This window comes from Alligator sinensis, unplaced genomic scaffold (assembly GCF_000455745.1).
Source record: "Alligator sinensis unplaced genomic scaffold, ASM45574v1 scaffold10_1, whole genome shotgun sequence".
NCBI lineage: Eukaryota > Metazoa > Chordata > Crocodylia > Alligatoridae > Alligator > Alligator sinensis.
Window position 1 is genome coordinate 440,780 of NW_005842169.1, and position 27,545 is coordinate 468,324.

The 27,545-nt window shown below is 43.5% G+C and overlaps 1 protein-coding gene across 4 annotated transcripts in view; it reads left to right on the top strand.

The window, feature by feature from the left end:
- The window catches only part of LOC102382638 (long-chain fatty acid transport protein 6-like), a 34,583-nt gene extending 19,032 nt beyond the window's left edge, over positions 1-15,551 (top strand). For all 4 annotated transcript variants that reach the window (XM_025206702.1, XM_025206704.1, XM_025206705.1 and 1 more), the window contains 6 exons: positions 1,609-1,699; positions 5,293-5,491; positions 6,252-6,349; positions 9,503-9,633; positions 14,780-14,929; positions 15,360-15,551. In XM_025206702.1, coding sequence (XP_025062487.1) covers positions 1,609-1,699; positions 5,293-5,491; positions 6,252-6,349; positions 9,503-9,633; positions 14,780-14,929; positions 15,360-15,473 — 783 coding nt within the window. In that variant the 3' untranslated portion in view covers positions 15,474-15,551. The remainder of the gene's footprint in view (positions 1-1,608; positions 1,700-5,292; positions 5,492-6,251; positions 6,350-9,502; positions 9,634-14,779; positions 14,930-15,359) is intronic.
- The last annotated feature ends 11,994 nt before the right edge of the window (positions 15,552-27,545 follow it).

Here is a 27,545-nt window from a genome sequence, read left to right on the forward strand (position 1 = left end):
ACAGATCCATCCCATGACCTGCACCGACTCGGGGCCCCATTGACCCCAGCCCCACTCCCTCCATCACTGTGGGGTCTTTGATCTACCCCACCCATGCCCCTTCCCTCCCCCATACCCCTTCCCCTTCACAGACTTGCCTCCTGGGCACTGCTCCACATGCTGCTGGGCTGCGTTCCTGGCTATGTGCAGGCTGCAGATTCATGTCTATGTCTGTGCGTGCCCCTCTACACCTGTTGCAGCCACCTGGAGTCCATGCCTGGGCTGCCCTACAGTCCTCTGCATTGCCACCGTGGGGCAGCCCGGAAGCGGCGGTGACAGCAGTGCAGTGGAGCCCAGGTGCAGACTCCAAAACCATGTGTGCAATTAACACATTTAAAAAAATGAATGCAAGCAACAATTAAAGCATTAATCACACATGTGAATCATGATTGAGTGATAGCCCTAATAAAAATGTCTATGCATAGGTGTTTTTCAAATTAAGTATATAGATTTTTAGTTATTATCAACATAACATTCAATGAGGAGGCAGAACAAATTCTAGTTGAAATAAGGAGACTTAGATCTTAAAAATAACTCTTACATAATGACTTATTGTTTGGTTTAGAGTAAATCCCCTGCATCTCATTCTCTCTTTCTCAGAAATAAGATAAACAAAAGATCCAAAAGGCTTTCAGAAACTCTTCAAAAGAAAGGGAAAAAAAGTAAATCCACAGTGTCTTAAATATAAATCTCGTATACCAGAATACTGGTTGAGATTTTCAATGAACTTCAGGAGATTTATCCTAGGAGATCTAGGATATCTTCCACTAATAATAATGCTTTGACAATTTCAGTTATTATTCTTAATGGCTTTGGGTCGATGTGGACCACAAAAACTAAGATGCAATCAAAAATTTCAAAAACAGTGATAATAAAGAAGTAGATCAATTGACATAAAACAGAATAATGATATCCAGAATGACTCTGGCTTTATTCTGGGATACCAAAAATGCCTTCCCGTGACCATAATAATAAATAGGCAATGCCTTTGATCTCCCTGCAATCTTAACTTTGAAAGACAAATAATGAAGGCAGGAAAGCCTAAATCAAGCAATTGTGCCCTAAACATCTATTTCCATCTGATTTGAGTAACTTTTGAGATGCCTAGAAATATAATTTAGAATTGTTCTAAGAACCTTCGGAGTTCTAGAAATGGATAACACATTACTGAAATGGACAGCAGTGTGTTTTCTTTCTGAAGCAGAATCAAGATTATCTGACCACTCGTCTCTAGTCCTCTTAATATTGTCTTAAATACTGCAAATCTGAGGATAGTCTCAAGCTCTGGATTTCTTTTTTCCTTTCCTCATCAAGAAAGGAGATGAATATCTTCTGCTTTTAATTTTAATGTTTGCCAACAAATGAATTATTTCTTCATCATATGGGAGCAGTGAAGTTTTCCCTCATCATTCTAATGAAAGTACATTTTGGGAATGCTCCAAAACCTATTGAAGTCAATAGGAGAGTTTCCTTTTACTTAAAGGGAGTTTGGTTCGTGCCTTTTACTAGCATCCCTCATGTGGAGAAGGTTTTCTTTTATGTGTCTGTGCACTTTTTTTTTAAATTTAGTTCCTCAGTTCTTTTGAACTGCTTAAATATGATGTCTGGAAAGAGGAACCTGTGAAGGACAAACATGGGTGGTGTGTAAAAACACTCAAAGGTAAGGAAAAATACAAATTGCTTATGTCTCCAAAAACATTCATAGCTGTAATGCATAATAAAAAATAAAACTAAACAAACAAAAAAACCAGGCCTAGATCCCATCTGATACTATTTGGCTAACAGCTGATTTATACTTTTTCACACTTTGCAACAGCTTGGATACTTCCCAGATGCTATGAACTGTGTTGGGATTTTCAATTTACTTCTCAGGTAGTGGGGATCACGTGTTGTAAAGGTTAGAGGGGGACTGTGTTGTAAGCGGAATCATAACTTAAGACTGTAAGCTTTTTGGGGTGGGGACTGTCTTTTTGCTTCATATGTGGAGTACCTGAAGCAATGGGGTCCTGGTCTATAGCTTGGGCTCCTAAGGGCTATGATACTACTATGACAACAAGTAATACTAGTATATTCTAGTTCAGGGGTTGGTAATGTTATTGGGCAGTGGCAAAAAATCCCACACCTCAATTTGTATGTTGTTGGCATGCTGGGGTGGATGGCGGGGGAGCCGCGGGGGCCTGATCCTTGTTGTGTCAGTGCAGGCCTGACCCTTTCCCTGCCATCCACCCCGAGGCATGCATGCATCCGCTACTGGTGATGAGCTGGGCCAGGGATGAGCTGGACCCCACTGCAGCTGCTTGCAGCCTCCCCGCTACCCTCTGCAAGCAGCCCAGGCTCCATGGCTGGTGGCAGGGGCCCGTGCAGCTGTGATACGCCAAGCAAAATGGTTTTGCGTGCCATGCTCTGGTATGCATGCCAGAGGTTGCTGACCCGTTCTAGTCACTCAGAACTCTAGGTACTCACAATTTTTGGATCCTCATGTGGTACAGACTTGTGAGAAAAATCAGTCTTCTGTTTCTGCCTCAGCTTTTCCCATAGTTAAAATGGACGCAGTAATGTTGCATAATATTATTTTGTGAGACTGGATGAATTAATGTTCGTAAAGTGATGTGAGGTCCTCAGATGAAAGGTACCAAAGTACGAAGTACCATTATGAAACCCAAGGGTGTTTAATCTGTCAGTCATAGTTAATTATTAGAACAGATTTAACTCATGAACTATTTGTTGGCTGGCTCTAGCCATATGACTCTAGCACTTGATATTTACCAATAGCATGTTCAGAAGACACCCTTGTAGTCTAAGGACATTTTTTATTTAGCGTGAACTCGATACTTAAAGTAAAATCAGGGAATCATGAAACGGCAATCTAAATCTAGCACGAAGGATCACACTATGTAAAACCCACTGCATTTTGTCCCATTTACTTCTTTTTTCCTGTTTTTTTAAAGCATGCATCCTGTTTGCAGTGTTACCAGCTGTTCTCCTGAGCTGTAATCTGGTCCTCCCCCCTCTATTCCCCTGTATCTAGAGTTCAAAACCATAAAGAGGGATTTTTAATAACAGGGGCTGATATGGAACTATGAAGGAAAATGTGTGTTTGAAAAAGTCTTTGTGTGTCTGCTGTTGGAAATAAATAATAAATCTCTCTTGAAGTTGTAAATCTCATTTAACCTCAAAAACAGATTGAGATATAGGTCAGCAACCCCCATGGATACAATATACTGAGAAAATATTTATTGTGCACTGTCCTCCTATAGGATATAGCATGTGCCTTCTCCCCTCAAACAGGGAAAGTATGAAAAAGTTATGGGACCACAGTATTACTCTTTCCTACCACAGAAAAGTTAGTGGGAACAGTGCTAGCTTGTAACAGCCCTTTTATTCAAGGAAATGCAAGGGTCAAGCAGCAAGTCACAACATCTAGGAAAGAATTCCCAAAAGCCACACAGAGATTCGCAATATTACATCTCTCCTCCCCTCCCTGTATCCCTTGTTCCAGGTTGAGAGTCACCCTTCATTGGAGGGATGTGAGTACAAAAGCCTCAACAGTATGGCTTCTTTGGAATGCCAATGACAGGAGTTTCTGAGACCCAGATTTATGGTAGAGATGTGATATCCTGTATTCTATGTGAACCCCAAGGAGAGTTTTTAGGTCTGTGGACATGTCCTATGACACATTCAAGCACAGGGGGATTGGTTCAAACTGGGAAAAATTTCAGGAAAACAAACACTGCAATGATTTCTTTGGTGATCAGAGGATGATCAGGTCCAGACTTAGGCTCTTCTCATTGGGTGCTTGTACACAGTGGGGGTTTAGTCCTCAGGGTTTTATTCTATGCCCCCTAAATTGAAACAGTGGGTTTTGAATTGAAACCCACCATTTCAATTTTTTCATCAAGTTACGGCAAGGGACCCGATCCCTTTTTTTTTTTTTGTCGGAGCTGGAGCCTGCCCACAGCTGGGGGGTGAGCTACCAGCAGGCTGAGCAGCCCCATGGCTCTGGAGGGCCCTGGTCCTTCCCTACATGTCTGCAGTGTCCCCCAGGGCAATCCCTGGCAGGCTGCTAGACAGCCAGCTCAATCCAACTGTTCCCCAACCCCATGCAGGAACTCCCAGAGGGCTTCCAGTGGGCAGGCTTGGGGAAGAGTTGGATTGGGGCAGGTGCTGCCTTCCAGCCACAAGAGAGGTTGGCAGATTCCACCAAAAAAAAATCGGGCCCCTTGCTGTTTCTGCCTTCAGCAGGCCGCTGCAGCCTGCAGGATGGCTAGGGCTGCCTGGGAATGGGCTGGCTTGCCCCAGGGGCTGTATGGGAAGGCAGCAGAAGGGTAGCTGGGTTTGCTGGCTGTGGGAGAAGGAGGCAGGGATGGTGCATGGGGTGCTGGAAGCCTGGGCAGGCTGCTAGTTGACCGGGTACTGACCCGGCTCGGAGGTGCCCAATGCAACACTTCCCCGAGATTGCCTAGGCTTCCAGTGCCCTATCCCCACCACCTTCTCCGGGCATCAGCATGCCCAGCTTGCCCCAAGTCAGGACGGGGAGGTGGTAAGAGGGCATTTGGGTGTGCTGGCAGCTGGAGAAGGCAGCGGAGACAGTGCATAGGTGGGCTTGGGGAAGATTTGGATCGGCTGCCTCTGAGCTGCAGCAGTACTCGGCCAGCTAGCAGCCCACCCAGGCTTCCCTGTGTTCAATCTCTGCTGCCTTCTCCTGCTGCCAGCAAACCCAGCCTTCATCCTGCCACCTTCCCATGCAGCTCCAAGAGCAAGCCAGACCATTCTCAAGTGGTCCCAGCCTTCCTGTCAGCTGCATGGGCCCACTGAAGGCAAAAGCAGTGTGGGGCCCAATACTATTTTCTGCAGAGCCTGCCCGCCTCTCCTGCGGCCAGGGGGATAGCTGACAGCTGCATTGTTTAATCTGCAACTTTGCAAACTAAACTAGATCAAGATTAGCTTAATTTGCAATGATGCAAACTCATTGAAAACCCCCAAAACTCTTGCATGTGTACAGTATGATGCCATTAAGTCACACAAAATGACATTTTTGTCACGTGTACATGGTAAAAGTGTCATGTGTACAAGTGTTCCAGACCTTTAGGAGGGAAGAAAGTAATGCTGTGCTCCTTCTCTTCATCACTTATTTTTCCTGTTCTGTAAATAATTGTGTGAACATTGTAGTATGGAGGTGGTCTTGACATTTCTAAAGTACTTTAATATAATGTTTTATGTTCTAAGGTCTTAAGGCAACTTTTTCTCTTGCAGGTGAAGCAGGTCTTTTGGTTGCCCGAGTGTCTCCGTCAACCCCGTTTGATGGGTATGCTGGAAATCAAGAAGCCTCAGAAAGGAAATTGCTACGAGATGTATTTGTGAAAGGAGATGTGTACTTTAACACTGGGGATCTCATGCTGATAGACCAGGATGGCTTTGTCTACTTCACTGACAGAGTGGGAGACACTTTCAGGTGCAGTATGAAGTTCACAGTAATAGCAGTTGGATGGAAATACACATACAGCATTGAGTTATTGTTCACTCTTGTGCATGCTGAATATTGGTTTTGTTTTTGTCAGAAGCTTTAAGGGAAGCTTTTATTACAAGTTTTGAGCAACAGTCACCAGCGTGCTTGATTTTATATGAAAGAGAGAAACTGTCCCTGACCTCTGGTTAGAGGTTGGTTTAGGTTTAGGTCTTAATAAATTGAATAGCCTCAGTGTTTAATAATGAGAGCTTTGTTGGCTCTAGCTTTTGATCTCTATGATGTAGCTTTTTGAAAATCCTATCCCACTTCTACCTGAGAAGGCCTACATCTGCCACTCCTTATCTTCTCCTCAGGCTCAATCTTGCCCTTGAGCCTTGAACCATCTTAACCTTGTATCAGTGCTTTGTAATTTGTGAATCCACCTTAAGATCCAGCTTTCTGAAGTAAATTACTGGGTAAGTTCCAGAAAGGGAACAAAATTAAACAGGCCCAGGGAAGGTCAGTCATAGGCAAATCTGACAAGGCTCCCAGAGGTGTAGAACTCTTGAATGTCTAGGTCAGAAGAATTTTCCTATGTCTTAAAGGTGCATCTGCAGAAGGGAAAGCAAATCCAAAATGCTTTACTTAGCTCTTCTTTTCACTTATAAATAACAGTGACATAATAATGGCAAGTACCTAGTATATGTAAACATAAATATACAGCATGAAATATGTCATGTGCTTTTGATACAATCTTTTTCCTTAGATGGAAAGGAGAAAATGTTGCCACTCTAGAAGTCGCTGAAGTCCTTGGTATGTTGGACTTTGTTCAAGAGGCCAATGTATATGGAGTGAGTGTAAAAGGTAAGAAGATTTTTATACTTTCAGAATGTTAAAATGGCAGCAGCAATATACTACTTTCTTATTATACTCTTCCGTCTGTTTAACTTGAAGGATAAGTTAACTCATATATAAAAGGCAATCAGTGGGGCCAACTGAACAACTCAGGATTTACTTTCTCAACTGTATTTCAAAATCTCATTTTCAATGTAACAATATTTGATCCACAGGAAATAGTGAAAGTCTCTATGGATGGGCAGAAAAGTCAAGAAGAATTTAAAAGGGATTGATAGCAGTATGAGAAATGCATGCATATCTGGAATGGCTTGTCCTTGGCTCCTCAATATATGGCTAGAGAATAAATATTTTTACTATTGGAATGTACCACACGGCATGACATTTTAAACAATTTTCCCAAAAAGCAGATACTTTCCAGACTCCCTACCAAGTCTTTATTTATCTCACATTCCACAATTACTTTGTTTTGAACAGTTGAGATAAGTATTACATACTTAATTACATACAATTATACATGTGGAGAGTTAGCAAATGATTTTCCAATTTGTGCAGACTAGGGCAAATGGAGCTCCCAATTGGATACAAATAGCTTGGTATTAAGTACTATTGACAGGTAAGTCTGCAGAAGGATTACTGCTATTATCTGGTAGAGCATGGCAGTAAATACCATGCAGCTCTTCAGATTAAAAGAACCTACAGCAGAGCTGCCTGGCTTTTGGGAATATCAGTTTGATTGCCGTGATCTGATACCATTCCATGCATTTATTACAACTTTAGGCTCAGAAAATCCCAAAGCACTTGTCAAACACTGTGGGTGCTGACAGATGTATCTTGGCCATGCTCTAACTCATCGCACTTTATACAAAGCACCATGAGTTAGAGCTACCCCTGCCCCTCAACCCAACAGACGTTCACTTGTTGGGTCAGGGGGGCTGGAGACTGTCTGCACTGGCCAGCAGGCAGGAGCACTCCAGAAGCTTCTAATGAGGCTGCTAAACCGCCTTTCTTCCCAGCCCAACCTGCCCCCCACCAGAGTTGCCTGTTGGGGTTTGCTGCCTGGCAGGAGCTGGAGGGGAGAGTGGAATGGAACTTCCCTGGCTTACAACCCCCCCCTCCCCCGGCAGCTATCCCAGCTGGGGTGTTGGGGGAGCCAGGCTGGGCCCACAAGGAATGGGAGCTCCATTCCATGCCCCCCACTCCAGGTCAGGCTGGGGAAGCTGGCAGCTTATGCTTCTCCTTTGCCCCTCTCTGCTATGCCTGGTTTGAGCTAGAGGGGAGAGGGCTGGAATGGAGCCCCCTTGCCTTGTGGGCCCAGTTAGGCTCCCCCTCAATAGCCCAGCTGGGGTAGCTGGGGGGCAGGCTGTGAGATGGGGAGGCTCTGTTCCACCCCCCCACCTCCAGCCAGGTAGCAAACCCCAGCCGGCAACTCAGTGCTGCTCCCTCTGTCCTCCTCCCCCTGTTGACAGCCCTGGGGGAGGGGTTGGGCTACATCAGTCCAGCCTGCAAAACATGAAAAATGAACCCTGAAACAAGTTCCCTAAGGAGCTCTAAAGCATAGCACCTTCATCCAATAACTCATGTGAGGACTGTCACAACCCAAAGTTGTGGATTTTTTAATTGTGTGTGCTTCGGCACCGCTAAATTATGTTCTCGCCGAATTGGAGCTCTTTTGCACGACGGAGTGTTCTGTTGTAATGGAGAACCCACGTGCAGAAAAGTGTTTCCCGCCGTTCTGTAGCCTTCTTTGCATTGTGCATGACTTTTGCTTGGAGAGAAAGACGAGAAAGACGGAGAGACGGATCTCTAAGCGCTGTGGGTCCTTTCGAACCCAGCGCATCTTTCTTAAGAAGGCGATAGAGGCTCCAATTGCCGAACCCCCGGAGCCTAGCAAACTCCGGGGCACCACTTACCGACAGCCTCTAGCCTCTCCCCGTCACCGATCGCAGCCCAGATGAATCCCTACCCTAGAACCCAGTTATCGACACCACGGAGTCTAAACCACTCCGAGGATCCTGGGAACAGAGTTTTAGAGTCCTCCAATGAGGAAGGAAGTGGAGCTGTACCTGGGAAACTGTCCAGCCGGCACCGCGACCATCTCCAGTGTAAGTAAATAATCTTTTCAATCAACCATTACGCCTCCGTGACTGATTCTAGCTCGAGCGTATTACTCCACCCCGCGACTTTTCTCCGGCCCTGCGTGCCCGGGCTGCCGGCCACAGCCCGCGTGCACACAGACGGGCCCAGCTCGTGCCCGGCGAGGACGGGACTGGGAGCCGGCCTGCACAAGGACAGTTAATTTTTTGTGTGACTGGCCATTTTAAAAGTGCTCTGCAGCCGTGCATGTGTCACAGCACAGCTGTAGAGTACTTTCAGGGGCCCCAATAGCACAAAAAGTGCAACTTGTGTAAGTGCCTTGTATTTGCCAGTGAAATTGTTGCACCCAAATCTGCTCTAATAAAGAACAGCCATAATCTCACCATCATAGCTGCTTACTGAATGAACTTGACAAAGTGGATTGGGTGTATGGGGCCATGTCATCTGTTTGTTGGGCTTGAAAATTTGACAGCAGGGGAGTGCTGGAGAGCCCCAAGGGTGAGATGACACAGTGCTGAGAGTAGGATCTGGCTTGAAGGACAGAGCACCATTGATATAGAACAGGGAAAAGAAAATGTACTTTTTCTACATCATCTGCATCCCCTTGATGTGCCCCAGTTGGCCCCATGATAAGCCTGAGCCCACCCCATCACATCTTCTGTACAAGGCTTGTGGGACAGTATCCAGTTAGCAGTGACCCATGCAGTCATTAGCCACTCCAGCCACAGCACAGAATTTAGGCAGTGCAGGGGCCTTATGCTGTCCCTCCATAACACACGGTTTTCACTCTGAAAGGATTCCAGATAAACAACAGAAATGGCTGGCATCTTTTACATAAAATCCTTGTTCTGAAATGCATTTAAAATGTTGCAAAATGAAAGAATGGATCTTACCTTGCATAATCCTGAAAATGGGGGAGAGCATTCTCAGACCTTACTTATTGTACACTGGGCAAAACCCTGTCTAAGCATTAGTAAGGACTGTAAAACTGAGGAATACAAGATTATTTTTTTTATTAGGCGATGGCGTGTCTGTAAGAATTTTTTTTTCCTTTTTTTTTTTTAGGTTATGAAGGAAGGATAGGGATGGCAGCTATAGTTCTTATTTCTGACCAACAGTTTGATGGAAAGAGACTTTACAAACACGTCATGGACTTCCTGCCAAGATATGCCCAGCCACAGTTTGTGAGAATCATGGTAAAAAAAAAAAAATCTTCTTTCCTATGCTTATGATTTTGTTTCTCCTGCAAAATGGCCTTCTCTTATTGAACCAACAAAGCCACTTACAGACAGCTTAGCTTCAAAAGTTAGTTAAGAAAGGAAATGAAAAAATCCTAACAAGTTTTTAAATATTTTAATGTTACTCTTCTAAACATAAAAAAGTATGTTTTCAATAATTCATGAAAAATATTTCACTTTATGAATCCATTCAGTACTAAATATCTTAGGTAATGCTGGTAACACTGGGTAAGAAATTATGTTTCCCATTAAAAATTGTGCCACTATACAAGTGAGCAAATGCAGATGTGTGATAACACCAACCATAAATAAAATGAAGACATAAACTAATTTAAAAGCATTTCCCATTGTGCATGTCCCTGAAGTGATGATTATTAATTATTACTTATATACATTCAAAGAGTGACATGGTAGTTTACAAAAGATAAAAGGACACACATTCTGCCCAGAAGACATTACAATCTAAGGGCCAAATTGGGTCAGCTGGGATGGGGCTACGGCCAGGAGTGCGATGGAAGGGCAGGGCTGGAAAGACCCCAGGATATTGGGGCAGTGACAGCACAGGGACAGGGCTGGGCCAGAGCTATGATCCACTGCCTGCACACCCCTGTGATAAGCGCAGGTTCCACAGGCAGAGACATGCAGGGAGTGGATTGCGGCTCTGCCATGGCCCTGCACTGTCACCGCCCCAAGATCATGGCCTTGGATCCATGAAGAATGGCCAGGAGCTGCACAGGCAGAGGCGCCTGGGAAAGGGAGTCCAGCTGCTGGCCAGATATGCCATTTTGCCCACCACTTCTGTAGACAGTGTACTTGCCTAGGGAGCAAGTTCTAGTCCCCTCACTCAGAAGGGGCATGAATCTACACATTTCATGCTTTCTAATATAGCTTTAATCACAGGTAGATAAAACTAACTTCCTGGCAGTGGCAGCAGCCAACAGTATTTCTGTACAGGCAGCAGCAAGAGTGACTTGACTTCATGCCTCATTATATTCTACCTGATTCCTTCTAAACTCTTCATTCTACTGGTGCTAATGACCCTCTTTCCTTTTAAATGGTCTTCATGTTACACTCATCAAATTAGCTGTTCTTTTGCAATGCTGCTGTTTATGAGCTGCTCCTGGTAACGTAGCTCTTATTTCACAGCCCTGAAGATTGTTTTTAACTTATCCCAATGAAGTGGTATTTGTTTTTACTTCACTCTTAGACTGAATAATATATCCCTAGGTCCCTAGTGTATTAGTAAAGCTTTGAGTTTCTTTTTACCGGGAGAGAAATGTGTGTTGTGTTACATAGGATGATGAATCACACCATGTGCATTATCCTTGTCCAAACCCTAGATCTGCCTATGTCTCCAGCCCTCCCCTTGCAGCTGAAACCACTATACCTTGCACTTAATAGTCATTGGATAAAATAGATAGAAGGCAGTGGGGAAATTTCTGTATCCCGGAAGTAGGACCACAAATTAGGGCCAGGGTCCTTCTTTCATCATGAGCAGTTGCTACTTCACTGAGTAATGCACCTTTCTCCTGGACCCACATAGCTCCTTCTTTCAGCTGCAGATTCAGAGAGAAAGTTCTGAATAATGCCTAACCTGTGGCCTGGTGGTTAAAACCTTCTGTTGGGAATCAGGAGACACAGGCTTAAAATCAGTCTGGTTGAAGGAAGCCCTGAAGTTTGGTTTCTTCTACCCTGGGAAATGCCTTACTAAGCTACTGGGTTAAAACATGGGAGAACTCCCTTCCATACCATCCTAGCCAACAGCATACAGGGTTGTATTAACAGAAATATACCTTGCAGATTAAAGAAAGTGATTCTTCACTCTATTCAACACTGGTGAGGCCTCACCTGGAGTACTGTGTCCAGTTTTGGGCCTCACGCTTCAGGAAAGATGTGGACAGGTTGGAAAGAGTTCAGCACAGAGTGACAAAAATGATTTTCCTAGGAAATATTACTCATAAGGAAAGGTTGAAATAGCTAGGGTTATTTAATCTGGAGAAGAGAAGATGGAGGGGGAGCAGATTTGATAAGAGTCTTCATATATCCAAAGGGCAATTATAGAGAGGATGGAGACAGGCTTTTCTTTGCAGCTGTATAGGACAGTTTTCGGAGCAATGGCTTCAAGCCTTAGCAGGAGAAGTTTAGGTTGGAGACTTTCTGATTGTGAGTGTGGTCAAGCATACAAGCAGGCTACCTAGGAAAATTGTGGAATCACTGGAAAATCATTGTAAATTTTCAAGTGCAAGTCGGATAGACACTTGGCTAGGATGACTGAGTCAGGAATAATCTTGCCTTGAGCAGGAGGCTGGATGAGATGACCTTGTGAGGTCTTTTCCTGCCCTACTCTCCTGTGATCCTAGTCACGAGATGATGCCTGGCTACAGTTTCAGGCTTTATCTAGTCTCATGCACATGCATAGGCTGGTGTATGCCACTGCATACCTACCTGGACAATATACAGCTCTACTGGGTATGTTCAGCAAGCACATGCTGACTTCCATATCCAAATATTATTCAAGTACTAAACACTTGAGGTTACATTGGCTGCATAAATGTCATTTAGGCACATAATTGTGTCTGAAAACAAATCACTCTCAAACCAAGATGTAGGATGAAGCTGTATTACAGAGAAGGACTGGAGAATGGAAGGAATAATGAGGGAAAGGACAAAATGAGTATGGAGTAATTTGTGAAGGTAGTGCATAAAGAGAGTAGGCAGGAAATTAGTAAAATATTTAGTTTTAAGACTTCAGTAGAGCTTTTGTAACTTATAGACGGGAAATTTACCTGATAAAATGCCTTTAAAATGCTGTCTGTGTAGATTTACAGTAAGTCAGAACACCAGTAGATGAGCTGATCAACAAGATGCTTTAGAACAACAGTGCCCTCTGCTGGGAAAATAGTCATTGAACTTTTCTTTATGGAACTCCAGGGGTTCAATATAGAAAGGGACAACAGATATTTCACTTTCTGTGCTCCACAAAGATGGCAAAGATTTGACTCTGTTTATCTGTCCTTTAAGCAGTAGCTTGAGTTTATGCCTTTTAGTTTGTTACTAAGCCAAAAGCCAAATATAATGCAGGTAATCCTGCAGTACAAATAGATATGCCTTGAAGCATCCAACTGTCATTAGCAAACGGATCATTCTTCTTAGGAAAAAGATTTTGGAATTTACGGATTCAGGAGAAAGCAGCTTGGTGCATGGTAAAAATGAGTTGTTGTATATTTATGCAATTATAGTTTTAGTTCCTTTCAATCCAAATAGAAAACCGTAGCTGAAAAATCATATTTTTGGCTTTTTGTTAATTTCATTTTGTGTCTGAAACTGAAAGTGAAATTAGTAAGACCTTTCCACATAGCAGCAGAGGAGTCATCATTTCATTTTTTTTAATGGATAAACCAAATTTTTCACCAGTACTGAAGTTTTCATGCAGATAGTCTTAATTTTGAAAAAAGAAAGAGCTTTTCTATCAGAAATTCATTCCCACAGAAAACTACATATAATCCATTTTTTTCCCTAAAAAAAAATTAGTGGCTGTTTCTTATTAACTTTTCAAATCTAAACCACTACAGCAATATGGACAATGTGGAAATGCAAGTTCTTTGGCTAATAACTTCAAATTAAAACCAGTGAGTAATGACTGAAAGTTATTACCAGCTAGCAGCCATTCAGTGCCTGTACAAAATGCCAGTGTGGTTACTTTCACAAAAACTGCCAGTACAGGAAACTAAGGGCACAGATGAAAGTGACAATTTTCACCCAACCTGGCTACAAAAAGCGGTCTATAGCCATGACCAAACACAAGTGCATGGCTGCAGACTGCTTAAAAAATGGCTGATTGGACAAAAATCTGAACCCTCAATTCATGAAGGGTCAGATGAAGACATTTCAAAACAGACTGTCTTTTGTAACTTGTCTGCGCTATCTGCCAGCCTTGCGATGTTTTCAGACTGGGAAGAGGGGAAAGAGAGAGGAGGGAGTTCGGTTTGGGGGTTTTCCAGTCCCTGCTGGAGAGTTGGGCGGGTGTATTAGAGCCCCCCACTTCAGGAGGGCTCTGATACACCCGCTCCACCCTCCAGCAACAGATGGGGAACCCGTGGCATAAGCTCTCTCTGCTCCCTTTTTCCCTCCCATTCTGAAAGTCAGGGCTAGGAGAGAGCAGAGGCCATTGCCAGGGGAAACTGGCTGCAGACTCGCAACCAGCAGCTAGATTCCTCTTCCCACTGGAACCCAGAGTGAACTTCAGTTTGGTTCAGGGAATTGTTGGACCTCAGAACGCTTCCTGCAAAGTGTTCTCAGTTACAACAGGGAGATGCGCTTCTGTCTGTGCCCTAACTGGCAAACGTATTAGTAGACTCAGTATAGAACCTAAAGACTGACCCCTGGAGAATGGGGGCAGGGTGGATTAATCATATTACAGATCAAGAGAAAAACAAATAGGTTCTTAAAATGAGAATGAAGATGAAGTCTTTACTACATTAAAAGTAAAAGCCAGAGGTTCTCAAACTTACCCCCTAGCATGAATCAAAATTTAGAGATATTTCATGCTCTACTTCCCTTCTCATTTGCTATTGGGTGTGGTCTACCTTACCCATGAATTCATAATCCCACACTCGTCTGCATCAGCTACAACAATTGTTTACATTAAAAAAAACCCTAACATCAGGAAAGTATTTAATGTACTGGTAATTGTTTTTAATGAATTTTAGCAGCTGGAAACAAGAGGAGAGCCAGCACCACATAATCAGCCAGCTCTGTGCAGACTGCCAGCTAGTGACCATAAACTGTAGTCTGTGAACTTAATACATTAATGGAAGTAAAATCAAATCAAATAGGTTCAATCCCAGTTGAAAAACAAAAACATATCAGTTTGCCTGTGGCTTTAATAGAGATGAATTTAAAGGAGGTTACTTTTAAAATCAGATTTTGATATTTAGTGCATTATCATAATCATGCATGCAATGTAGGTAGTTAGATCATCCTTTCCAAAGTAAGCCACAGCCATCTAAAATAGACAGCCATTTTATTCATTAATTGCTGTTTTTTTCCACTGGTTGTGTTTAAGTATTGAATAATGCACTTTATTTTCATTATTTGCTTTTAGGAGGTTATGAAAACTACTACAACTTTCAAGCATCAGAAAGGACATCTGGTGAATGAAGGATTTAATCCAGAAATTATATCTGATCCTCTGTATTTCTTGGATGAGCATGTGAAATCCTATATTCCTTTGACAAAAGAGATCTACAGAAGGGTAATTACTGGTCAAATACGATTGTAAAAGGTGCACCCATAATATTTTGCAAGATATAGAATACTTTTTCTATAGACAGACAGAATCAAAATAATAAGGCTTTTAAAAAGCCTGTTAAATTAAGTTCAACAGCAGCATAAAAACGAAATTTCTCACTTAGTGATGGAATCTGTTCCTCAAGTTATACTTTGCTTCATGGACTGTTAGAACTACACTATGTCTGTTCAAGCTATTAGTTTTCACTGCCCAGGTACATAAATTTTTATCTGATATTTCTCACGGATTCAATGCCTATTTTTGTATTACCGATCAGCGGTTTTTGACCTAAATGAGCAAAGTTCTCTCTGTGTCCATTTATGTTGTTTTTTGCTTCTAGAATTCTAATAAGAATCTATTATCGTGTTTTCATTTTTTATAACATTTTATGTAGTTATTGTTGGAGAAGATTATAAGTAACAAACAAAATGATGGACAAAATGATGCACTAATGATGGTCCAGAATAAACACATCAGACAAATACCTGCTAAACAAGATGTTATGTAAATGTAATTGTGATACCATAGTCTATGGAATAATCTTGTTGTGTTTCAATAGAAATAAATATAGAATACCACCATGTTATTACAGTATTTAATTAAAAGTGACTGATCATAATTCTTTCCTTTCCACCAGAACTGACATAGTTCAACCTGTTCACATAGATTCACTCACTATGGCACAACTTCCTTTGCTTGGTGATCATCATGGTCCTCATATGGGGTTATTACTATTTGTTCTCTCTCAGGTTTCTGTGGGAAGGGAATACCTCTAAGTTGTTAACAAGGTTTCATGAGCAATTTTCACTGGTACAGGCAGCTCATAGGATGCACTGAGCCAACACATCCCCTGGGCAGTGTTTCCTATTTATAAATGAAAAAGACCCATAAAATGGTGTGGAAATAGGCCCTACAAGCTTTCTTAAATTCATATCAGCATTTGATTACCCAGGCCAAGGGTCAGCAATCTTTTGCAAGCTGATGCTTGTGACCTGGGATCCTGCTGTAGGCTGTAAGTCTGACCCTGGCTGCCATAGGGAAAAGAGCCCTGTGTAGCAGGTTGGAGTCAGGCTGGCCCAGGTGATGTACCAGGTGGGCTGGGGATGTGGAAATATACCTGCTCACTTAGGAGGGCCCAAGAAAGAGAGACCTGGAGGGGTTTATTTCAGTCAAAGCTGTTTAGGTGGTATTTTGTGTTTGAGTTTGACCAGAGGTTAGGGTAGTGAATATAGGAGAGGTTTGGAAGCCATGGGACAGGCTGCTAGTGGCACTCTGGAAAACAAACTGTCCTGAGCAGGGATGTGAAGGGCCCAAGGTCTGAGGTAGTGGACCAGGGCTGAGGGCTTGGCAAAAGGAAAAACAGGCCATGATCAGGACAGCCAAAGTCCCAATTGGTGCTTGTTATTCCAGTGGTGCTCAAAGTACAGCCTATGGGCTGTATCTGTGGGGTTCCCGATAGGTCTGGGAAATTTCTTCAGAGGAGGAAGGAGGAAGCAGAGAGCAGTGACAGTGTTCATTGCTACAACTCCCAGAGCTCCATGGGCTGGATAACATGGGCTAGTGCATGGGTCATGTCCACGGCCAGAACCATTGCATGGAGTTGGATCCAGTGCATAGCCTTAGACCTGACTGCATGCTGGATGCAGCCCACAGACTGGCCATATACCACTCATTTGGCCTGTGCAGCCAAAAAAAAGTTGGGTACCACTGTACTAGTTCATTCCATTAACTGGTAGTTACATGGGTACTGACAACTTAAAAGAACGTAGAATCGTGGAAAATTAGGATTGGAAGGGACCTCAGGAGGTCATCTAGTCCAAACCCCTGTTCAAACCATAGATTCATAGATTGTAGAGTCGGAAGGGACCACAACGGATCATCATGTCTGACCCCCCTGCCCCTGGCAGGAAAGAGGACCGAGGTCAGATGACCCCAGCCAGGTAACTATCCAGCCTCTTCTTGAAGACCTCTAAGTTAGGTGATAGTACTACCTCTCTTGGAAGCCCATTCCAGATTCTGGCCACCCTTACTGTAAAAAATTTCTTCCTAATGTCTAACCTAAATCTACTCTTCACTAGTTTGCACCCATTATTCCAAGTTACTCCCTGGGGTGCTCTGGTAAATAACGCATCACCAATTCCCTGTTGTCCTCTCTTGATAAACTTATAGGTGGCTACAAGGTGTCCCCTCAGACGTCTCTTATAAAGGCTGAAGAGATCCAGATCTCTCAACCTCCCCTCATAGGGTCTTTCATGGAGGCCACTAATCATGCGAGTGGCCCTCCTCTGAACCCTCACCCTCTCCAGATTCTCCATGTCCCTCTTGAAGTGCGGCACCCAAAACTGGACACAGTACTGCAACTGTAGCCTGACCAATGCTGCATAGAGGGGGAGCATCACCTCCCTTGATCTGTTGGTCATGCATCTGCTAATACACGGCAAGGTGCAATTGGCCTTGTTGATGGCCTCGTTACACTGCCGGCTCATGTTCATCTTGGAGTCAACTATGACTCCAAGATCTCTCTCAGCCTCTGAGTTGCTGACAAGGTCAACCCCCAACCTATAGGTGTGCTGGGGATTCCTCCTTCCTAGGTGGAGTACCTTACATTTATCTTTGTTGAATTGCATCCTATTTCATTCTGCCCATTGATCCAACCTGTCCAGGTCGGCCTGTATCTGCTCCCTGCCCTCTGGTGCGTTAACTTTGCCCCATAGCTTGGTATCATCTGCGAACTTGGAGAGGGTGCTCTTCACACCCTTGTCCTAATCGCTGATGAAGATATTAAATAACACCAGTCCAAGGACGGAACTCTGCGGGACCCCACTGCCCACCTCCTTCCAGGCTGAGAACGACCCGTCCACCACCATTCTCTGGGTGCAGTCCCTAAGCCAGTTGGCCACCCACCTGACTGTGTAGGCATCCACTCCACAGCCTGCTAGCTTCCCTATGAGACTAGGATGCGAAACTGTGTTGAAGGCTTTCCTAAAATCCAGATAGATGACATCAACTTCAGCTCCTGTGTCAAGGCAGTGTGTGACCTTGTCATAAATGGTTATAAGATTTGTCAGGCAGGATCTACCTGTGACAAACCCGTGCTGGTTTCCTTTCAGCATCGTTTCCCCTGCTGGGCCTTCACAGATGCACACTTTGATGATTTTTTCCAGTATTTTCCCAGGGATAGAGGTAAGACTGACTGGCCTAAAGTTACCAGGATCATCTCCCCTTAAAATGGAGCACCACGTTGGCCCTTTTCCAGTCCTCAGGGATCTGGCTGGAGCACTATGAGTGCTCAAACAGCCGTGCCAGCGGCTCAGCTATGACACTGGCCAATTCCTTCAGCACCTGTGAGATGGTCCAACTAGGACCATCCCCAACTATATCATCCCAGCCAAGGCTTTATCTAGCATGGTCTTAAAAACCTCCAAGGATGGAGATTCTACAACCTGTTCCAGTGCTTACTGCCCTCCAGCATGCATCCCCTCCTTAACCTACTCTTGCTACAAAGAAGGCTCCTTGTTTAAATTATCTTAGTTTCTTTACACTACTGCAAATCCTAGGAGTCTTGTGGCCTCTGGCTTGGGGGAATCCTCTTTGTTTAGAGGCAACATGATAGGAGCAACCATCAAAACCCAACAAGCCTTAGACCTCTGATTCTTGGGCTTCTCATTGTTCCCTTACAACTTTAATTTTGTCCTAACATGTTCTTCTGAGTCCTCCCATGAGGCTTGGGAGCCTACTAAAATCACAAGGGCTGCATCCAGATGATCATGGATGTTTGGTTCCCTGGGGACAAGCAGTGGCAGCGCACCTTGCGCCATAGCTACTTGTCCCCAGGGAACGCCCATGATACCTATGTTTGGCATGCAGCAAATTACCTTTGGTGGGGTAAGAGAAGCTGGGGCCAACACTGGGGTGGTCACAGCAGCCTTATCTGGAGTCCTAGGGGCCTCCCAGGGCTGCAGCAGCAGCTATTCTGTCATGTGGAGCCTGGCCAGCAGCCAGAGCATGGCTCTGGGTGGTCCAGCTTCACTTTTGAGTGGCGTGCACTGCCCGTGTCTGCGCTGCTCCACTTTTTTTTTCCCCTGCGGGTTTTTTTGACCCCTGGATATCCAGGAGTCAAAAAAACCCACGGGGGGGAAAAAGCGGAGCAGCACACACATGGGCAGTGCACCCTTGCACTGTGAAGAACATCTAAATATGTGGTGCCACAGACATGGCCAAACTCATCTGTTTTGGCTTCCTTGGCCACATCCAGTCTCAGAAGTCCTCCAGCGTGCCTGCATACAGTGCTTGTTTAAGACAAAAAAGGATCACAAATGGTCCCTATGAGTGTTTCAGAGTTTTAAAAAAAATTACCTCCCAACAGTTTAAAGCTCAAAATGAGAGGGCCCACTGCAAATCTTTTGTATCTCTATGTATTGGGAGTTTCCTAAGGTTGATTGGATATTCTTTCCTCTCAGGTACCTTAATAAGGCCACCGATCTCTGCCAAGGTGTTTAAGTATCCTCTTCAGTCTGTTCCTTTCTCTACTACCTTCTCCTCTAACGTCTGCAGTGATTAGGTTCCTTTCCTGCAGATCTCAGAAGCTGACAGTATCCTCTCTCAAAATAAACAATCTTCCAGGTCATGATGCTGAAGTGAGAGTGCATAAAGTGTTTTGGTATTTTCATGTAATAATACATGCTATGTTAATTAATCTTATACAAACACTCCATATACATAACAGCTTCTAAGCACAGAAATACCTCTAGAGTACACAGTAGTCTGGGAGCTCCCAAAAGACAAATCACTTATGCATTTGGGATTTTACCTACATTTCTGCCCAAGTGACCAGAGATTGCATTCTCTGTCTCTTCCTTACCCTTCCTGTGTTTTCTTTTCCCAGTCTCTATTTTTTCCAGTTCTTTCTCTGCCTTCATTCTCAGGTGTGTGTACACACATGCCTCCAAAACAATGGTTCTATCTTGTGCACCCAGTCCCAACAGAAACCAGATAGGATGGCTATATGAAAAGGGCTCCTAGTTTATTCATCCATACCCCTATCACCTAGAAAAGAACAACATATATACACCTATTAAAACACCACTGAAAACAAACCTAAGATCTTACATTAAGACTTTTAGTAGAAAACTGCAAATGTGAACACCAAGTAGAATGATTGAAAAGTTATTGACTGCTTCTTGATATCAACTTCATTGAGGAACAGTAAATGTTGTTGTATTATTTCAGACCATTCTAGTGTTTGTTACTAAGGTTTCTCAGTCTTGACTGAATTTAGTTCAAGGACTAAGGACAAATAACCCAGAATATTTTACAATAGGTTATAGTAGCACAATTTTATATTTTATATGACAAAAGCTTCTGATGTGACACAGTATTTGCAGATTTTAAAATAGCACTTCATGGTATATTGCATATTAAATTATGCATAGGAACTAGTAACAAGTTATAATGTTATTTTTCAAGTTAGTGAATGAAAGAGGATACACTTTCAGTATTAGGGCATAATCCTACAGCACTAACAGTCAACCTCCTCAATAGCAGGTATAGTCACATGGAAGAAAATGAGTTGTGTGACGTCAAGAGAAGTCAGTGGCCAATATCAATGGCACCAATATCAGTGAGATCAGAGTCAGTAATGTGTGTTATGCCAAGTATCACCTGTCATGAGGCCCCTATTTTGTATCAAAGACAAAACAGGTTGTAAGCTCTGTGTGCCGGTCTCATTCTTTTATTCTGCTCTTGTATGGTACCTAACACAATAGGATCCACAGTGATCCATGGCAAGACTTCTATGCTATAGTAAAACAACCATTACCAGTGATAATTAATGAATATCTCTTAGGAAGTATTAAAATGGAATCTCACTTCTAAAACAAAATAGTTCTATTTATGGACTTGAAGCAGTACATGTTCTCAAAGATTTATGAAACTACTTTGAAAATTCTTTTTAAACTCCCTCTCCCTCACACACACATGTATTATGAAAATACATATTTATTTAGCTAAAGTATTGTCTTTTAAAAGTGCTATCAATATACCAGATCACCTCAACTACCACAAGATGGTAGTATTTCTGAGCATTACTGTTATTCAGCTATCCAACTGGGTGTAATGCATGGAGTTTTACAAATCATAAATATTATAATATTTACAATTATTTTAAGCTATCCATTGTATTATTTAAAATATATTTTAAAAGCCTATAAATTTGAAGAATATCATTATCAATAGAATGCAAGTTAACTTATCAGACATAATCTATCACATAATAACCATCTCATCCAACCCAAAACTGCTGCCTACCCTCAGAACTCAGAAGCTCTATCAAAGTTGCAGCAATCACAGTGTGCATAAGTTTAAACTACTCAGGTTCTAAAGAGCATGCAAATTTTAGAGCCAAGAGTATCAGAGACTGAAGCAAACATATTAACAGATTGCTTGTTTGCTGTACTTCCCAAATGTGATAAGACTTGCCAGTAACACACAACTGATACAAGACTGCACAGCTTGGAATTCATAACCTGGAAGGGAAGTGTCTGGGAACACGGAATTTGTACAATTTGAATAGTTGGGCTTCTGTTTCACTGCTGAGGAAGCTTTCCCTTAGACTACACAGGGCATCTGTACACACCATGGGGTTTAATCCTCATTAAATTAAATAGGCTTATAAAATTTAAACTTGTTTATTTTGGAGTGTTGCACCAGTGTTTACACATACTTGGTTTTTGAACGAATTAAGCCCAGTCCCCAGCCAGCACTGCAGGAGAGTGGGAAAGTCCAGTGTTGTCGCCCCAGCCTGGGGCCCCCCACCCCGTGCTCTGCCAAGAAAAAAAAAGCGGAAGTAATTCGAAAGCAGAAGCAACTTGAAGGGGTGACCTACAAAAAATTTGCAGTGCCATCTGGTGGACAAAGAGGCTCATTACATGTCTTTGAGTGCCTTTGTGTTTGTATGCAACAAATCCATGGATATGATGCTTTAATACATAGCAAGATCAACTAAACTATGTTCGAGGAGTTTTACATTAATGTACCAGAAAGACTTTTAAAGCACCCAGAAAACCCGCTCATGCAAACAGCCAGGCCATTGCAGCACAAGAAAGGGCAACAAATGTGGCAAGTACAGTCATTAGAAGTGAAGGAAGTTGGTGCGTTTCTTTCTCCCTCTCATTCTCCCCCACCCCCCTGCAAACTGATCAGATGACAGCCAGAGCAGATAAGTTATCATAAATAATAGTTTCTGCTTGTCAGAGATTGTAGCTCAGTTAGACTAACTGAATAGCTGGAAAGGTACTAGAGCAAATTAATAATCAATTTATGAGCATATGTAGGATACTAAAGTGATACAAATTGCCACCTTGGGTTTTTAAAGAACTGAATAAAACTCATCTGATTTCCTGCTCTGACAGGAAAGATGGTCTAGTGGAAAAGTGGGTGGTTTATCTCGACTTAGTGAGGTCCTCAACACCATCCTACATGATGTTCTCAGAACCAAACTAGAGAAATATGGCCTAAATGAAATTACCATGAGATGGGTTCACAACTTCTTGAAAAACTATAATATATCAATGACTTGCTGAAAAACTGATGACATTTCAAGAAGACTTCTTTTAGTGGTCTTTTCTGTGTTTTGCTGTATTTGGTATTTTCATTGATGAACTGGCTGATGTTACACTGAGTATATTTATAAAATTGTGGATGACACCAAGAGGAGTTGAGTTACAAGTACTTTGGAAGATAGGATTAGAATTCAAAATAATCTTGATTAATTAAAGAAATTGCCTGAAATAAATAAGGTGAAATTCAATACAGACAAGTGCATAGTACTAGATCATGCAATAAAAATCAAATGTGTGTACACAAAACAGGGAATAAGTGGTAAGCAGCAGTGTTGCATAAAAGGCTTAGTACTCAACATGAACAAACTAAACAATGGATCACAAACTGAATAAGGTAGATCACAAGCTAAAGAATGTAATGGTGTTACAAAAGTAGATCTTATTCTGGGATGTATTAACAGGAATACTGGATATAGCACATGGGATTTAATGCTCTATTAGGTACTGCTAAGGCTTGAGTTGGAAGACTGTATCCAATTTGGGGCACCAGGCTTTAAAAAAAATGTAGAAATAAGAAAAAAGAGTGATGGGTGGTTTGCACAATATAACCTGGAAGGAAAGTTTGAGGGAGCTTTTCCCCTCTCTAGAAAAGAGCAGAGAGAGCACACTGTAGGTTACAAATAGTTACAAACAGAAACACCACAATGATAGGTTTGGACTGTGGACCTAACAGAAACTTAAGTTTGGGTAATATGTGCTCAAGTTAAATTTAAATACAAGTGCTCAACATATACCATATTTACTCAAATATAAAACAAGGTTTTTTCTCCCCCAGTCAGCATGGGGAAAAAAGCCCCTCGCCTTATATTCACATACAAAGAAACCTAATTAAAAACACTATCATTAAACTGCTGCCAAAAGCAGCATGTGTTCAGTAATGGAAACCCACTATAAAGTTGATTAAATGCAGACAACACTGAGCATGACTATAAAACACATGGTGTTTACTGGGCAAACATACTGATGGGAACCTTTCTCTGTGTGTGTGTGTGTGTGGGGGGGTGGGTGTGGGTAGTTGTTTTCCTAGGAGGGAACGGACATGGCGCCTGAAGATATTGCAATACTAGGCTGGTATTCAGCCGGAGTAAGCTCGGTACTCAGCCGGAGTAAGTTGCAAAAGTCGGAGTAAGCTCCAATACCTTCCTTTAATGCCAAAAAAAAATGATGGGAACCTTTGTTTTTTGTGTAACCCTTAAAAAATGGGTAGTTGCTACCCCAGGAGGGAACTGGTACTAGGTCTAGAGGTACTGCAATACCAGGCTGGCACCAGGAGGGCTAGATCCAGCCCTGACACCCTCCCCTTTGTGCCAAAAATGCTTGATCTTAGCCATAAGACTGAGATGGTGATGGGAACCTACCACAAGGAAAGGTTAATGCAGCCTATCTAAATAAGATATACAATAGTGCCCTTTGTGCTCAGTCCCCCCGCAGCACTGATTCTTTTTCAAATCATAGTGAGCCTCTACACTGAATACATTTCAACTTCCTCTTCACTCTCACAGCTGAGCTGTGCCTTTCTTTCCATTTCAAATGATTCCTATTTCTTCACCAGCCTTAAAGGTCTGACAAACATCACCAAATGGGGCTGCAAATAGTTCACCCAGAATTCCTCTGTGGCCCCCTCTCTCAGCCTGCCACATATGATTAGTGTGGCCCTGCTCTCCATGAAGTGGAACCGGACAAGGTTGCCTTGTGTCTCATCTGCATATAAATTCTTGGAGGATCCCAGGACTCATGACAAGAACACTTCAGTTCAGTCATGAGTGGGGAGCTAATTAGTACATGGATCCTTTAAGGTGTGGGGGGAGCTGGTATCTGGAGTACACACATATACTGAGCAGTGCTGAGCTGTGAGGTAACCATGGCTTGAAAAGCTGTTGACAGCCAAATGAACCATATAGTAAATAATGAGCCTTTTGGCTCTGGGCTAATATCATGCTTAGTTTGTACTATACACAAGTAGATGCCAACGTGCTGCTTAAAAGTATATTTATGGAGTACCTGTTCTAAAACTTGCATCAGTTAAAAAAAAGTAAAATGCATCAATTCTGGGTGAACCTAGTCTATGGGTACCCATAATAGAAGAGTCAGTGTTTTCAAATTTACTCCTCACTTCCAATGTGCTCAGGGATAACAGGATCTGACATTAAGGGGTGGGGAAGAGGCTGCAAGGGGAAGAAGTTGTGGGGGAAGGATAAGGAGGTCACCTGACCCTGCCAGATTTATTTTCCCACTGTAATAGCAGGTGGGGGACAAATTCAAGGCAAGCATCTAATAATTAGATTCTATACCTGGCAAATTATAACAAATGTATGCATTTTCCATATATAGAATCTAATTATTGGGGGGGGGGGATCATCTCATATCTGAATACATATGGTAATCAGTAATCAGTAGCATGGGAAAGTAGAATAGTCTGTTGGTCAAGGCACTCAAGGTTACTAGTAATTGACCAGGGCAGGTGTTGATAAATGCTTTTTAGAAAACACTGATAGTAGTCACAAGTAACAGCTGTAGTACCTTGATGTTATATCTTTTGATGAAAGAAACTTAATTATATATAGCTAGTTAGAATCCTGTTAAAGGATAGTGTGTTCTTGTTAACTGAATATATTAAGTGCAAGTGGCTAATCACTTGTTGCCAGTCTTGGTCATTTTCAAGGGGCCTTTGACAAACTAAAATGTGGCTGAAACGAGATCCCAGAAGCCTGTTTTTAGTGACCACGTGGTAAGCCTTTGCAGAAGTGACATTAGCTTGGTCACAGAAGGAAAGAAAGCAATAAACACATCTAGCAAAACCAGGCCAAATTAAACAGAGCAAAAGAGCTGCAAGAAGACATTATAAAATAAGGCCTTTGTAACAGGTTGTCACTCCTTTCAGTGGGCAGTTTATTTTTCCTGGGGCAAACTTGTTCCCACAGAGAACAACATAAAGCAGACAAGTATACAAACAGCAAATGGATAAACCAAAAAATACCTGTGGTTCTTCCTCAGACCCTGAGGCTGCATCCAGACAAGTGGGTATGTACCTGTTGCAGCACCTCAAAGCAGTTTGAGACACTGCAAAAGGGAAGCTAAGAATGAAAAAATGTTCCCCATGCTGCAAGTGGAACAGGATGTGCTCCTGGACCATGCCCTGAAGCAACTGGAGGCTAGGTCCTCCAGAGAGATGCTCTAGCACAGCCAGAGCATCCCTATGGCTGCCACATGCCCCACACTGCCTTCACTGAAACTTTTGGAACTGAACTGAACCAGTGTCAATTATTTGGGATGTTTCCCCAATTCTACAAGGGACAATTTCTTACCACCCTTTCCTCACCACCACTACTTGCCACTATCCTGTTTTCTTTTTTTTTCCCACCTTGATTCATTCCTAAGGCCACTTTGTTTTACAGCTTGTCTAAGAGACTTGATACAAATGTGTTAATTCTAGCAAAAACATATCCAATTCACTTGGCTACATAAATCACTACTCATATTTTTCAAACTAAATTATAATAAGATGTATTTGATCTATTTTAAGGTGTATGGCTCAGGGACTGGAGCCCAGCTGCAGGGGTAATAGCCTGCCTGCCTAGGAGCACTGGGCCACCTGACAGGGGTGATGGCTGGCCATGGAGGAAGTTAAAAACCCCAGGGAAGGTAGTGGGGGGAGGGAAGCGGGGGAAGCTGTGGTGCTGAAGATGGGGTTGTCCTCTCAGGGTGCATTCACAGGCACATGCACTTGCAGCAGCTCAAATAACAGTGGCACAAATTTTGTGCCAGAAATCTGTGCCTCAGCACGCGTGCCTTTACACTTTGGTGTGGGGCAAATTGTGCCCCTTAGGGCAAACTGCCCAGCTCCTCCCAGATGTTCAGCCAGGGGGAGCTAGAGGTTGAGGCCAGCACCTGTGCTGGTCCCAGCAGTATAAAAACCTGCCCTGGTGAGCAACTCAGGGCTACTTGCCCTCAGGAGCTTGTGGGGGAGGAGCCTCTGGGAGGAAGTTGGCCATACCCCTTTCTGTCCCCTGCTGCTGCTGCTGCTGCTGCTGCTGCAAGCTTGGTCTTAGGAACTTCTGGGGAGAAGATGGCCAGACCCCTTCCTGCCTCTAGCTACTGCTGGCTTGTTCTCAGAGCTTTTGGGGATAAGTTGGCTGCACCCCTTTCTGTTATGGGCTGCTGCTGTTGCTGCCCCCCCATGGGGGGGGGTCCTCTGCTACATGCCACATGGCACTACCCCCCTTGGTGGGGTAGGGAGCACTGCACTGCCTGGCTGGAAGCCTGAGGGGCTCCTGGACTGATCTTCAACAAAGAAAGCCCCTCCCCCGCTCCAGCCATCTTTTACATCCGTCTCAGCAGCCTTCCCGGTGTGTCTTTACCCTTGTGTGGTAAATCCTGTGGTCCACTCCCCCTGCCCTGGTGTTTGTTGTGTGGCTGAGTAAGCCAGCTCAAGTCTCCCCAGCACTTGTGTGTGTGTTTCCCCCTCTCCCACATTCCTCAAGCATAGCCCTCCTAGTTTTTCTCCTGTGGGACTGTAGCTCAGTGAGCTTCAGCCCCCTGTCCATATTAGATTCATCAGCCCCACTGTATATTTTGGTTTTCTTTATTGTTTTTCCCTCCCTCATGTGAAGAAATGGAAAGGCAAGATCATCTGCGGGGGGGGCAGATGCCCTCACAGAGCTTCCTGCAGACCCCAGTATGGGATCAGATCCCAGCCAAACCCCCAAAGGGATGGATGCCTCTGCAGCCCCCATCCTGGTCAAGCCAACCTCCTCTGGGAATAGAGAAACCTGCAACCTCCACTGCAGGGGCAGGTGGGACTCCGGCAGGGAGACAACAGTGCCAGGGTGTCCCCCCTGGCCAGGTTCCCCCCCCCCCGGAGGGGTTCTCATGCCTCTTCCCCCACCATCAGGGACCAAGGGCAAGGGCAGTTGGAAGGGGTCCTCTTCAGCCTCCTCCACAGCTGGGGGTGGGAAGGGCTA